General features: G+C 40.1%; 1 protein-coding gene across 1 annotated transcript in view; it reads right to left on the bottom strand.

Annotated features, from left to right (window-relative positions):
* The window catches only part of LOC140791211 (branched-chain-amino-acid aminotransferase-like protein 2), a 51,339-nt gene extending 45,175 nt beyond the window's left edge, over positions 1-6,164 (bottom strand). The window contains exons 1-3 of the mRNA XM_073141632.1: positions 5,969-6,164; positions 5,075-5,173; positions 4,657-4,728 (exon numbers count right to left, since the gene is read on the bottom strand). Of these exons, the coding sequence (XP_072997733.1) occupies positions 4,657-4,728; positions 5,075-5,173; positions 5,969-6,058 (261 nt within the window). The 5' untranslated portion in view covers positions 6,059-6,164. The remainder of the gene's footprint in view (positions 1-4,656; positions 4,729-5,074; positions 5,174-5,968) is intronic.
* Between the last annotated feature and the right edge of the window lie 7,286 nt (positions 6,165-13,450).

Genomic DNA, 13,450 nt, shown 5'->3' with positions numbered 1-13,450 from the left:
CACTAATCAAAATAGGAATCCACCTACCCCCCTCCCCCTCCCTCCCCACACACACCTACCCACTACTCCTCAACTCAGCCACAAAGAGAGAGAGAGAGAGAGAGAGATACCTCAGTGGGAAGGGGAGCTCATCGAGAGCGTCGTTGATGGAGGAAGAGCTCATCGAGAGCGTTGTCAAGGGAGGAGATCGTCGAGAGTGTTGTCGAGGGAGAAGGAGCTCGTCGACGTTGAGGTAGGTTTCGATTTGGGTTTTTCTTGTTTTTAGGGTTTGAGTTTTGAGAGCTTGTCCACGACGTATCCTTTTTTTTTATAATTATTGGATACTCGACGGCATATCCGACACGTGTCGACGGGGTATCCATGTCCCCGGCATGTCGAAACACGGCCACAGCATCCATTTTGCCATGTAGGCGCTTTGGAAGTTAGAGGGAGGAAAGATTGGGTGAGTGGGACATGTGGTAGCTAGTGAGAGAGAGAGAGAGAGAAGAAGAATAAGGAGAAGGAGCTAGCCGTCGCCGTTGCCCGCTGCTCATCGTGCAACCCAACCACCAAACCATTGTCACGTACTCCCTTTGCGAGTGGCTGATGCCCTGCCCCACTAAGATGGTCTGGCCGCTTTCAAAAGCATTGCTTCAAACCATATTATTATAGATAACAAAAACAAATAGGTAACAACATAATGTAAATTTTAAGAACATCGACAATAAGGCAACAATATAGCATTTTTTACGAAACAAAATTCTGCGGGACTTACTTTTTAGTGAAATTTACATACATGAGTATTATTTTATTATTTAATAAGCATGATAGATGTAAAACTTAGTTGATGTTAATGAAGTTTTACATTAACATTTTGAATACTTTAAATATTGTTCAATTTTTTTTCTTATCTACATGACTCGATAGCTTTGTCCCATTTCGCCTAAAATTTTGGTTAGGTTGAAGAAGAAGATTGAGAAAGAAACTTCAAGGAAAGAGAGAAGGGATCAAATAATTTTGGAGAGAGAAAAGAGATAGGTTAGAAAGAGAAAATTCAGACGAAGAGGAGAGAAGAAAAAGGAACCGAAAGAGAAAGATTTTGATTAAAAAATTGTATTCCACCACACTTAAATATAATATCTGCATAACCCTTTAAATAGGTTATAGAATCAATTCTAGATGATTCTAATAGGACTTCAACTCCTAATAGGACTCTAATTGACTCTATTTAACCCAAATCTAGTAATATTTAGCCTAATTAGCTAATCCAAACTACAACTGACTCAATGCGGATATCCTCCCCACTATAAGCTAACCATAACCATCAATTGTTGATCCCAATTGATCAATTACATAAACAAATTAAATTGAAAGTAAAATTAGTCTAATTAAGTCAATTAGACCAATATTAGATCCACTTGGATTCAAGGAACTTCATCTAAGTTAAATTGAAGATGGTGTCTAATACAATCTGACAGCAAGGGTCGAGTCAGTTAGGTTAAGACGAGTTGAGTTTAATTGGTTGCTTTTGCTTATTGTTTTTAAAATTAAATTAAAGCGAATAATTCACGTATATAAACCCCGTAGAGCAAGTTGGGTCCGACCCACCGTGTCTCTACTATAAATAGGAGTGGTCGTTGTCTACTTGGGACCATCATGAAAAGAATATTGGTTTATTCAATCTCTTATCTTTCTTTTAACCTTTTAATCAAGCTATTTATTTTCCTAGAAGTATATCTAACTTAGAAACCCTAATTCTACCTCCAAACCCTAGCCATTCTCTACCTCCACAAGCCAATTACTCATATGACCGACCTCCACCACCTCAACTCACAGCCATCCACCATTCTCAGATGACCGCCGCATCGTCAGTTTACCAGTTTCTATCTGGTTTCAACCCTTCTCCACTATTTCCTTCATATCTTTTTATCATGATCTTGGAATCACTTCATTTCAAAACTATTAGATCTGAGACTCATGAAGCTACCTCCAATAAAAATTATAGATTTTTTCTACGAACAGATTGGCCTAGATCTGATTTGTAACAACAGTATCAAAACCAAAGTTCCTCGGTTAAACACGCGATCCAAAGCAAATCTAAAGGAGTTCGCCGCCACGGAAGACCAAAAACTCATCTCCATCCCTGTGGAAGCTTCATTGAGGCCACCGCCATTGATGAACCACTCGTGTGGGCAAAGATGCTAATCGAATCAATGGAGACTTTGAAAGATCTAACTAGGGAAGCCATAAAATCTACCATAGAGAGCACCAAACGGCTCGACAAGTAGCTGCAAGCCTTGATAGAGGCTCTCCTGACACAGCACCACCGCCCACCGCCACCACTCGCAATGGAACAATCGCCTTCATAATAAATAATGCCAAACCGAGAAGATGATGGAAGGAATCACCAATCGCAGCAAAGGCACCTCCTCCACCGCGGGTGGAGCCCCTGCCATCTCTACAAACCCACCCTAACACTGCAATGATCTCGAAGCACACCCCAGCAATAGCCCTGACATCATCTTACATGGCTACAGTGGAAACTAGGGTCCGAAACCCTAATTCTCCACCGGCGTCGTTTCACGAGCTTTCGGCCCAAACCACTATCGCCAATCTCTTCCTTAGGTCCTTCACACCTGAGCCATGGCCACCGTTCGCACGAACGCCGACCAAAAGACTGTCATCGATGGCCTTCCACGCTGTAGCAAATTCACGACTAATGCAATCAGCTCCATCCTATGAAGCACAGATACTTCATTTAGGCCTCCGTACCAGTATCAAATACGTATCGGATACCGATACGGCCCCGATACGTATTCAATATAGCTAAAAAAGTATCTAATTTAAAATAATTAATTTTAATTATCCGGTACGATGGAGATACAGCGAAATACGGCGGGATACATTTTTGACTTGTTTAAGTTAAACGGGTCGAGTCTACAAATAAAACTCATTTAAAACCCATAATTGACCCGTTAGTATTTAACTAACCCGATATCGCTCAGACGCTCAACTCTCTCGTTCCCTTCTCTCTCTCGTGACCTAGCCGAAAAAAACCCTTCTCTCTCTCACGCGTCGACGGCGACAAAAACCTTCCTGCCTCCCTCACACGCCGATGACGAAAGCCTCCCTCCCTCCTCCCTCACGCACCGGCGATGAAAGCTTCCTCCCCTCCCCTCCCTCGCACGGCAACTCCCTCAGTAGCGACTACCCCTCGCAACAATGATTCCCCCTCGCAATAACGACTCCTTCTGGTGATTGAGGTACCCTACTTCATCTCCCTCCCTTTCGCGACCATCGACGGCCACGGCTGACTTCCCTTACATGAGGGCCAAAGCCAATGGTGGTCGCTGCAATCGTAGTTGACGGGTGGCCAAACTTGATGACCACCTTCATTGTGAAATATCCCCATTGCATTGGGACCCTGAATACCAACCACAACCACCAGAGGCCGATAAGACCGGCGGAGACATGCCATGGCTGCCCATGCAGCAAGTTGAGCCCGAGATCAACAATTTTCTTCCATCGCCAATTGCGAGCATCCGCCGAAAACCAATTGCCACCAGCTAGGGACCCTGCCTAGCTGCCACCGAGGTTACAGCGACCTGGCGGCACCCATAGGCCAAAACAATAATTCGGCCCTAGGGATATGGTTAGGGCAAAATTGTGGAAGGGATGAAGTGCACACTTCTCGAAGTAGGCTGAATTTTCGCAAACCGATTCGACCACCTCGCATGACTCAGTTTGGGACTCGTGAGCAGGATTTTGAGCCCGAGTACGAGCCAAAGGATGACTGGTGGAATGACCCGATGAGCCCGCATCAGTTGATTGAACCAAACCTGCATGCAGCCCGAACACGACACGAGCCAGACTCATGGACCCATGACCCATATGACCAGCATCCACAACGAGGCCATCCGGCTCCTGATGACAGACCATATTTGGGAATTCAAGCTCGAACCGTCAAGCTAGATTTCCCAAAATTATCAGAAGGGGACTTGCTAAACTGGACCTACCTAGCATAGCAGTTTTTCTCATCTCATGGCACTTCCAACCACCAGAAAGTCTAGCTTGCATCATTTCACTTAGAGAATGGCGATCAGGTGGTACTAGTCTGCAAAGCGAACTTGACCCTTCGAGTCTTGGTAGACTTTTGCTAACACAATTTGTTTTCTAGGTATGTTGAGGCCATTAAGTGTGTCAGTGGCACACCAACTTAGCGCGTCATATGCCAGGATACATGTCATGCCGAGAAGGCCTACAGGCCAAGTGCATCTAGAACAATAATTCTTGTAAGTACCTCGTGATAATAAAAGGAACCGACAGTTTCATTTGAATGACTTCCCTACTTAGTCAATTAAGTTTATATAAACTTTCTATGTTGCGTAGATAACAAGATTCTCTAAGTTCATATAGAGCATTTGCTTCGTTGTGCTAAGAAACTCTGTTCAAGATGAAGTTATACTTGCAATATAAGTGAACTAGGAAAAAAAACGGTGCCTTGAAAACATATTGAGTTTATTATAGCCAATGAGCATATTATTCCAAGGGGGAAAGTTTTAATATGTTAAGTAATTATAATGGGACATAATAACTTCCATACTTCTTAGTGAATCAGATTTACTCAAAATGCAATTTGCATTACATTGTGTTCAAATTAAGATTAAAAAAAATCACCTTGCAATAACGATATTTCTTCTCTCCAGGACCAAAAATAACCTCCTTGACAACCTTATTTCCATCAGGATCCTACATCAGGATAAAAAAGTTCAAAATGAGGAAAGTAAATGATAAAAATAATTACTAACTGTTGTGCAACTCACCAATAAGGTAAGATCATTTGTTAAGAATGAATGAAGAAGGCATAATAACAACAGAAGGAATGACGTAATTTATTTTGACTATAGAAAACACTAGTTATGACAATCTAAGAATTTGAATGCAAAGAGCCACAAAGAAGGTGGAAATTGTTGATGGTTGTTATCTCTAGACGAGCAATATCATGGAACAGGAATTCCTATATAGCAATTACGAACATGCATAACAATTAATGGGCGGATGCTTAATCTATTAAATTCTTCACTAATCAACTTACCATTTTAGACAGAAGCTCATCAAGATAAGGCCTTTCAACACCCGTAACCTGTAAGAAATTTGCATAGAGAGGTTCATCTAGCACCTCTGTATCATCCCTCTGAAACATATCAGAATATCAGGATAATGCAACTGCAAATGCAAAACCAGTCTAAAAGAAGCATCTCAAGTTACTCCGAAATTGACCAATAAAATTTATTTAAGAAATTACTACAGCAGCAATATGTACTTTTTATAAAAGTATAAGGCCAAAAAAGCATGTAATGCAGAAAAATAAAAAATAAAAAGAATTTCCTCTTTTTGGAAGCTTAACTTTGAAATAATAAATGCTAATCCTTTAAGCATCCTACTATAGACTTGCAAAACAGAGTACCTTTTCAAGTTGCCATTAGGTAAATAGATGAAATGATCAAGTCAAGAAACAAGCTAGGTTAGTCCTGTCTATGTTAATCGATCAATCCAATACTGAAAGTAAGCAAGGATAGCTTCACAGGTCTAAAACTTGTCAAGTAAGAGACATCCAATGCAACATGTGACCTTCTCTCTCCTTCTTTTTCTTTTTCCTTTTTTCTTTTTCTCTAAATCTCAACACCATATTTTGATTTCTAAAGGAAATGCCTCCTCAAACTTCAACTAGTATCAACACCTGAGAGAGACATCACAAGTCTACTCTATACTCGACAAGAATCAACCATCCCATATTTGGGATGTGTTAGTGGGCAAGCAAGCAAACAACTGACCAGCGATTTCGCATAACCAATCAAATGGGACTAATCAGCAAACACATGAAGTGCACTAATGGATGCAAGGTCTCAAAGATGTACATTTGTAACACAGAAAAGAAAAAGAACAGAAGAAGAGCATACAGAACGAGTGAGAGAGAGAGAAGTGAGACCTGGGCGAAGGAGTACATGAGACTGGTGCTGAGGGATCTGGGAGCCGACCACGAGTGGATCACGACTATCTCTTCTCCCTCCATCGCCATTAGAGATGGTTGTGTACCAACTTGGGAGACGAAAAGAGGATGGGTTCCTCCGGTTAAGTAATTGGTTTAAAGGAAACGAAAAAAATATGCAAAAAGCCCCTCGATTGTCAAATTGGCAGAAATAGGCAACTAGTTATCCAATTGCAATTTCAAACCTTTTTTTAACTAATTTACTCCTAACAAATCTCAAAAGGACTGTTGTATCGTAAAACAACAGAGCTATTACCCGCAAAATTATCTTATTACCTTATTTACTAATTTAGACTTAACAAACTAAAAAAAGACTATCGTGTCCTCCTTCTTCTTAGCGTTATTTCTCATATATCTATTCCCTATCTTTTTCCTCCTTATTCTCATTCTTTTTTCATCTTCTATTTTTATCACTAACAATTCAAATACTCTTTCTCCTCTAAAATATCATTTGGCAATCCTAGAAGATAATTTCTCCATTAAACATCTCTTTCATCTTGTTCTTTGATGATCGAAATATTTTGAAAAATAATCTAGAGATCAGATGTAATGTAAACACATAGATTATAAAAGTCTTTCATGTTATATATATAAAATATGTGTAGATTATAAAGGTAGGTGATGCACATATATAATGTGATACTGGTACCCTCACACTTAGAAGGAGGCAATCACAAGGCTAGTACGTGAGATGCTAGAGCAAAGGATCGTCCAACCGAACCATAGTGCCTACTCTTCACCAGTACTTCTTGTGCGCAAGGACAATTTATGACGGTTCTATGTAGGCTATCGCGCCCTCTACTCTATCACCATCAAAGATCGGTACCCTATTCCAATCATTGAGGAGCTCCTAGGTGAGTTGGTGGGTGCAACCATCTTCATCAAATTGGATCGTGCGGCAGGATACCACTAGATCCGAGTATGAGCAGAAGACGTTCATAAGACAACTTTTCAGACTCTATTTCGATCATTGAGGAGCTTCTAGTTTTCTTTGATGATATTCTCATCTATAGTAGAATCCGAGAGGAGCACATGGACCACCTACACACAATTATGGAGATCCTGGACTCGCATGGCCTATGAATCAAGAGTAGCAAATGGACCTGGGCTTAGCCTTGAGTTGATTATCTGGGCCACATAATCTCAGCCAATGCTGTAGAGGCAAATTCGGAGAAGATTACGGCCATGGTGAGTTAGCCTAAGCCGAGAACACCCAAGGAGCTTAGAGGGTTTCTTGGTCTGATCGGATAATACCAACGGTTCGTGTAGGGATATGGATGGATTGCGGCACCTTTGATTGCACTCCTGCGCAAGAATGGGCTCAATTGGAGTGAAAAAGTTGAATTTGCATTTTTGGAATTGAAACGAGCTATGACAAGTGCACTAGTGGTTGCCTTACCCGACTTCACTAAGACCTTCGTGGTGAAATGTGATGCATCGAGGACAGGTCTAGGAGCGGTTTTGATGTATCGAAGAGATTGCGCCATCTCAGCACCTATGAGCGCGAGATGTTAGCTGTGGTTCATGCAATTGAGAAGTGGAGACCTTATCTACTTGGGCATCGCTTCATTGTGTGCATCGATCAGCGATCGCTATCATACCTCCTAGGACAATGAATCTATACTCCAGCATAGCAAAAATGGTTAGCCAAGTTACTTGGGTACAAATACGACTTGGCCTACAAGAAGGGCAGCAAAAATGATGTTGTAGATGCTCTATCAAGACAACTAGAATTGGCTGAACTAGCAACCTTGTTTGGTCCAACATTTCCTCTCTTGGACAGAATTAGGACTGCCACCAAAGAATACTCAGAGCTCCAGAAGATCAAACTTCAAATTGAGCAAAATCAAGCTAAACCGGACCACACCATGAGGGATGGTCTGATTCTGATCCAAGGGCGCATTATGGTGCCTACAAATGCTAAACTTAGAAGAGCTTTAGTCAACTACTTTCATGACTCTCTAGCAGCCGGCCATAAAGGTATGACTAGAACTTATCTTCATCTTAAACGCAGCTGTAGATGGATAGGGATGAAGAAGAATACGTGAGCCTATGTCAAGGCTTGTGATACATGCCAACGGGTCAAGGCTGAGTCAACCAAGCCCGCTGGTTTGCTACAGCCCCTACCTATACCAGATCAATTCTAGGAGAACCTCTTACTTGATTTCATCGAAGGCCTACCAACGATTCGAAAAAAAATATGTGATCATGGTTGTGGTTGATTGCCTCAGCAAGTACGTGCATCTCATTACTCTAAGTCATCCTTACACGGCTCGGACAACGGAGGAAGCTTTATAACGTGAAGTGGTTTGTCTCGATGAGGTTCCATGCTTTATTGTGTCCGACCGATATCCTATCTTCATTAGCAAGTTCTGGACTGAAATGGCACCTCTTCAAAGGACCGAGTTGAAGATGAGCTCCGCCTATCATCCTCAAACTGATGGGCAAACTAAAAGAGTTAATCATTGCTTGGAGCAATATCTGCATTGCTACGCTAGCGAGCAACCACGAAAATGGCTAGAAATCCTCCCATTGGTGGAGTGGGCATACAACACTGGCCACCATTCCGCTACTGGTGTCACACCCTTTGAAGCTGTCTATGGAAGACCACCATCCACTCTTATGGCATATCTTCCAGAACGAGTTTAGAGAGGACAGAAGTAGAAGAAACTCTAATGGAGCGGGATGAGCAACTCAGGAAATTGAAGCTAAATCTAACTCGAGCTCAGAATCTGATGCGTCAAATTTATGATCGCAAACACACAGATTGAGTTTTTGCTGTAGGAGATTGGGTCTTTGTCAAACTACAACCATATCACCAAATTTCAGTTCGATCGGTGCCCAACCAAAAATTAGCTCACCGTTACTTCGGTCCATACCAGGTCGTGGAGCGAATACATCATGTATTTCACGTGTCGGCTCCACGAGTGCGAGTTGGAGCTGAGCAGGTCGTGTTGGATCGACTTCCTGAGCCTATCATAGAATACCATGATCTAGTTCCACTTCGGACTCTAGCCAAGAGAAGGATATGGGTGGGAGGTCGACTTGAGACCCAAGTCCTAGTAGAGTGGATCGGTGGACCAGTTGAGGACCCAACATGGGAGTTGGAGTCAAAGCTGATGCAATGCTCTCCAGAATATTCACCTTGAGGACAAAGTGAATGGAAGCGTGGTGGAGTGTTATGACCCAAGCCCAAGCTGATCTAGCCTAGCCAAGCAAAATCACTTGATCAACTATTGGATGCACAAACTATCTATCTTTGATTTGTTTATTTCCTTTAAGTTGTTCAATTAAGACCTTATGGTCTGTTGCATTTGCTTATTACACCTAGTTGGTCTAAGTTTGCTTATTAGCATTAGTCAGTATAAGGGTTAACCAGCCTAATTCGGAATAAGCTACTTATAAATTGTGGTGTGCAGCTCTTTTGCTCATTATGAAATGAATTAGCTAGTTTTAGCCTTAAGAGTATCCACAATCTAAATAGCCTCCTCTAACACCTCTGAAATTTCCCTCCGCACCTCTATTGCAACCGTCCTCTACCACTCCTCCACCAGGTCATGGCCACCCTCTCTCGACCCAAACGAGAGAATTACCACACCTAGAAGCATCTGCAACTTCTTCAAATCTAGATCTGCTTTTTTAGAATTTAGGCCGCTACACAACCCGAGAGAGAGAGAGAGGAGGTGTTGGCCTAAACTACGGTCGCAGCCCCTCCTCTGGCTGCGATGGAGGCTCCCCCACCACCGCAAACCATCCCCACAGCTGCTGTAGCGCTAGAGCAGCCCCCAGTAGTGGCCCGCAGGTCATCTTCCCCACCCGCATTGGAAGCTAGGGCCAAAAACCCTAACTTTCCACTAGCAGTGATCCAAGCCCCACCGGCCCAAACCATCATAACTGATCACTTCCTTGGACCACCCATGCCCGAGCCATGGCCTAAACCATATGCACTAGTGCCTTGCCTCGAACCACTTATGGCTAGGATTTGGGCCGAGCCACCAGCAGCTACAGTAGACTATGGCTTGAATAAGTAGGCCCTTGAGCAAAACCCACTATGGGACCCTCCTCCTCGTGGTACACGAGACCCAAATGGAGATCAAAGACATGCAGTTCGAGAGCGACGAAAGGTATACCACGGACACCTTGAGGACAAGGTGGTTGGAAATGTAGTGGATAGATGCAAACCAAGTTAGATTGAATTGTATCATAAGGATATTAGGCTCGATGAATCAAGCCTATTTATCTTTTAGTTGAATTATGCTTCTGTAAGCCCTTAAGGCAAGTCTAGTTAAATCATATAAGCCACTAAGATAAATTTAATTAAGTCATGTAAACTACTAAGACAAGTTCAGTTAAGTCATGTAAGCGCATAAGGTAAGTCCTTGTTTGAGTAGTATAAGCCTTTAGGGCTAAGTCCGAGTAGAACTTATTATACCCAACCTCTATATATAGAGGGGCTAGGCTTCTTTGTTTATTCATCCAAGCATCCAAGCATTGAGAATTAATTGAGTTTAGTTATTTTTTTATTATCGTATTTACCGTTTTTATTGTAGCCGTTAGATCATCCTTATCTTCATAGGAGTACATCGTAACTTAGAACACTTTCAAACACCAAAATCCTAGACACCACCTTCCTCCAGCAGCCACCCTACTATATAGCCGTCCATCACCACCCTTGGCCATCCCCCACCCTTCAACGATCGCTACAACGTCGGATATTTATCGTTCTGCCTCGTTTTGACCTTGCTTTACTATTTTATTTATATCTTTTTATCCAAACCTTCAATTTATGTGAAATTAGAACTATTAGAACCCTAACTAATAACGCTACCACCACTTAAATTTTTATAATTTCCTTATGTAAATATTTTCAAATATGGTTCATAACAGATGCACTATGCTCATGCACAAGTAAATTCATTTCTTCTTGTGCATATATCAATGTCTTTTTAACCTACGAGAAATAATTTTAAAAAAAAAATTAAAATTAGTCAAGGTTGATAATATCTATATAAAATTGAGAAAGATAAATATTAAACATTACCAAGCTTGGCCTTATTTTATAGATTCTTCTTTATTGTGGATTGATGCAACACCTTATTTTTTACCCACTTGAACAGCTGAGGGAACACGTTTGGGTTTGACGGCTTTACAAAGTCAACATGCTTATAAAACTAACAAATGAGCAAGATGACGACACCATTTAAATAACATATTTTTTCCTTCTCTTTTCTTCTTCATTTCTTTCTCTCTTATGTGTCTTATCTATAGATCATATTAAGAAGTCATGAACAAAGATGTCCATGAATACTTTAAAAGGCCTTCAATATCCTCCAAATAATGTGTAAGGCCGGGTGGGCATGTGTAGTTACTTCTTTAGAAAAGTATGCTATTGCATATGGATAGTATAAAAAGTGAACAAAATCTTCAACATCACTTTCCATATTGCTAGGTGATAGCTTCTCCAACATCCTAAGAATGACAAAACGATCTAATTTCTAATTATCTTCATCCAAATGCTTTGTAACAAATTCCAAAAATGGTTCATTCCTATTGTAATCTATGTCAATAGGAAGATTAACAATTGACATACTAATAATAACAGCTACATTCTCCTTTGTTAGTGGTAGAACGAGATGCCCAATCTTGAAGCAACTCTCATATAACTAACAAGAGAGCAACTCTTGCACCAACGGCATGTTATGATGCGAACCAGGTTAGCTCTGATTATATCAAGGGGATATTGGACTCAATGGGTTAAGTCTATTTATTTTATCTGCTTTTATAGTTTAGTTAGAGTCTTAGTAGGTTAGAACCTTATTTAATTAGCTAAATCTAGCTCTGGACAGTTTCGGAAAAATATTCAGAAGATATTCGTCATATCTCTGAATATTATGAAACCACTTGGTAAGATTGACGACGTCTTGATTTATAACTTTTGTATTCAAGGTTTCTCAAGATTCAGAATGGCAAAACGAAAGGCTAATCTGAAAAGGATAAGAAAGATTAGTTTAGTTTAGTTTGTTTAGGACTCTTAATGTTTTATTCTCTATAAATAGGGCCTTAATGTTTTACTCTCTATAAATAGGGCCTTATGGCTTGTATCTTAGGTATACATAAAATAAAGATTAATTAGCTTTTATCTTGCGTCCTAGTATCTCCCCTCTTATCTTAGCCGAAGGCTACAATCTCCCTTCTCCCTCTTTACCAACCAACGCCGCCGATTTTATCCAAGTGGTTTCATAATATTCAGAGACCTAACGAATATCTTATGAATATTTTTCCAAAACTGCGTAGAGCTAGATTTAGCTAATTAAATAAAATTTTAACATACTAAGACTAACTAAACTATAAAAGCAAATAAGATAAATAGACTCAACTCATTAAGCTCAATATTCCCTTGATATGATCCGAGCTAACCTAGTTCGCATCATGTTGGCATCAATTTAAGGAAATTCTACCAATCTTACAAAGGGTGTATGCATCAGGATATTATTATGTGGCTCCCTCATAAATTTTTTTGTAGCTTCTATGACGGCACAAGTTTAGCATCTAGAGTATAAATATACCGAACTAATCAACGGTTGTATAACAATATAAAACACTTATGAATTCAACGTTTTAGTTAGGGTTATAGTAAAATATACTCCTTTTGGTAATAAGTTTGAGTGATATTTTATTTTGATAAATAAAATTTGACACTGGGCTAGTTTGGTCAATCGCCCTAAGTCCATTTCTTATGATTATCCACTGCCAAGGGACCCGACCGAGGGACGACCGAGGGACGACCGGCTTGCACGACCTGATCAGTAACGAGAATTGAAAATGCTTAAGCCTTAAGGCCAAGTGGAGCAATTTACTTGGGATAATCTTGTTTAATCTGAGGACATGTGGAGCAACTTTTGATTATAACTTCTAAAATTATTTTTCTATTATTTGGATTTTTAATTTATTTTTCTGTAATATAGAAAGAAGATCAAGAAATTGGATTGACGTATCAACTTTACCCTTTTATCTAACGAATTAATTTAATTTAATATTTAAAAAATAATACTACTATTAAATTATTTAATCAAATATCTAGTAGTAACTTAATTTAACAAGTAATTCAGTTATTTAACATAAGTACCGAATAATGAAGTTCATTAGATATTAGATTATTTAAAATATAACATAATACATAACTTTATTAAACAATTATTCTATGTAACACAAGGACATCAAAATTGGAGTTTTTTTTTTCCTAAATTACGGCTATAGGGAAAAATATTTCCCGTTGTACAACTTTTGCCAGCTCAACATATCACTATCTCAAACTGCGAATTTGTCTCAATTAATCACTAAGTTAATATGCTGAAAAACTATCAGGAAGAGCGATTAGTGAACTGCTCTTCGAGAAAACTTTTCAGTTTATTAATCGCTCTC

The sequence above is a fragment of the Typha latifolia genome, chromosome 6 (assembly GCF_019914945.1).
Source record: "Typha latifolia isolate L0001 chromosome 6, TyphaL0001v2, whole genome shotgun sequence".
NCBI classification, from domain to species: domain Eukaryota; kingdom Viridiplantae; phylum Streptophyta; class Magnoliopsida; order Poales; family Typhaceae; genus Typha; species Typha latifolia.
The sequence above is the reverse complement of the archived record's forward strand: the minus strand, read 5'-3'. Positions and strand labels throughout refer to the sequence as shown.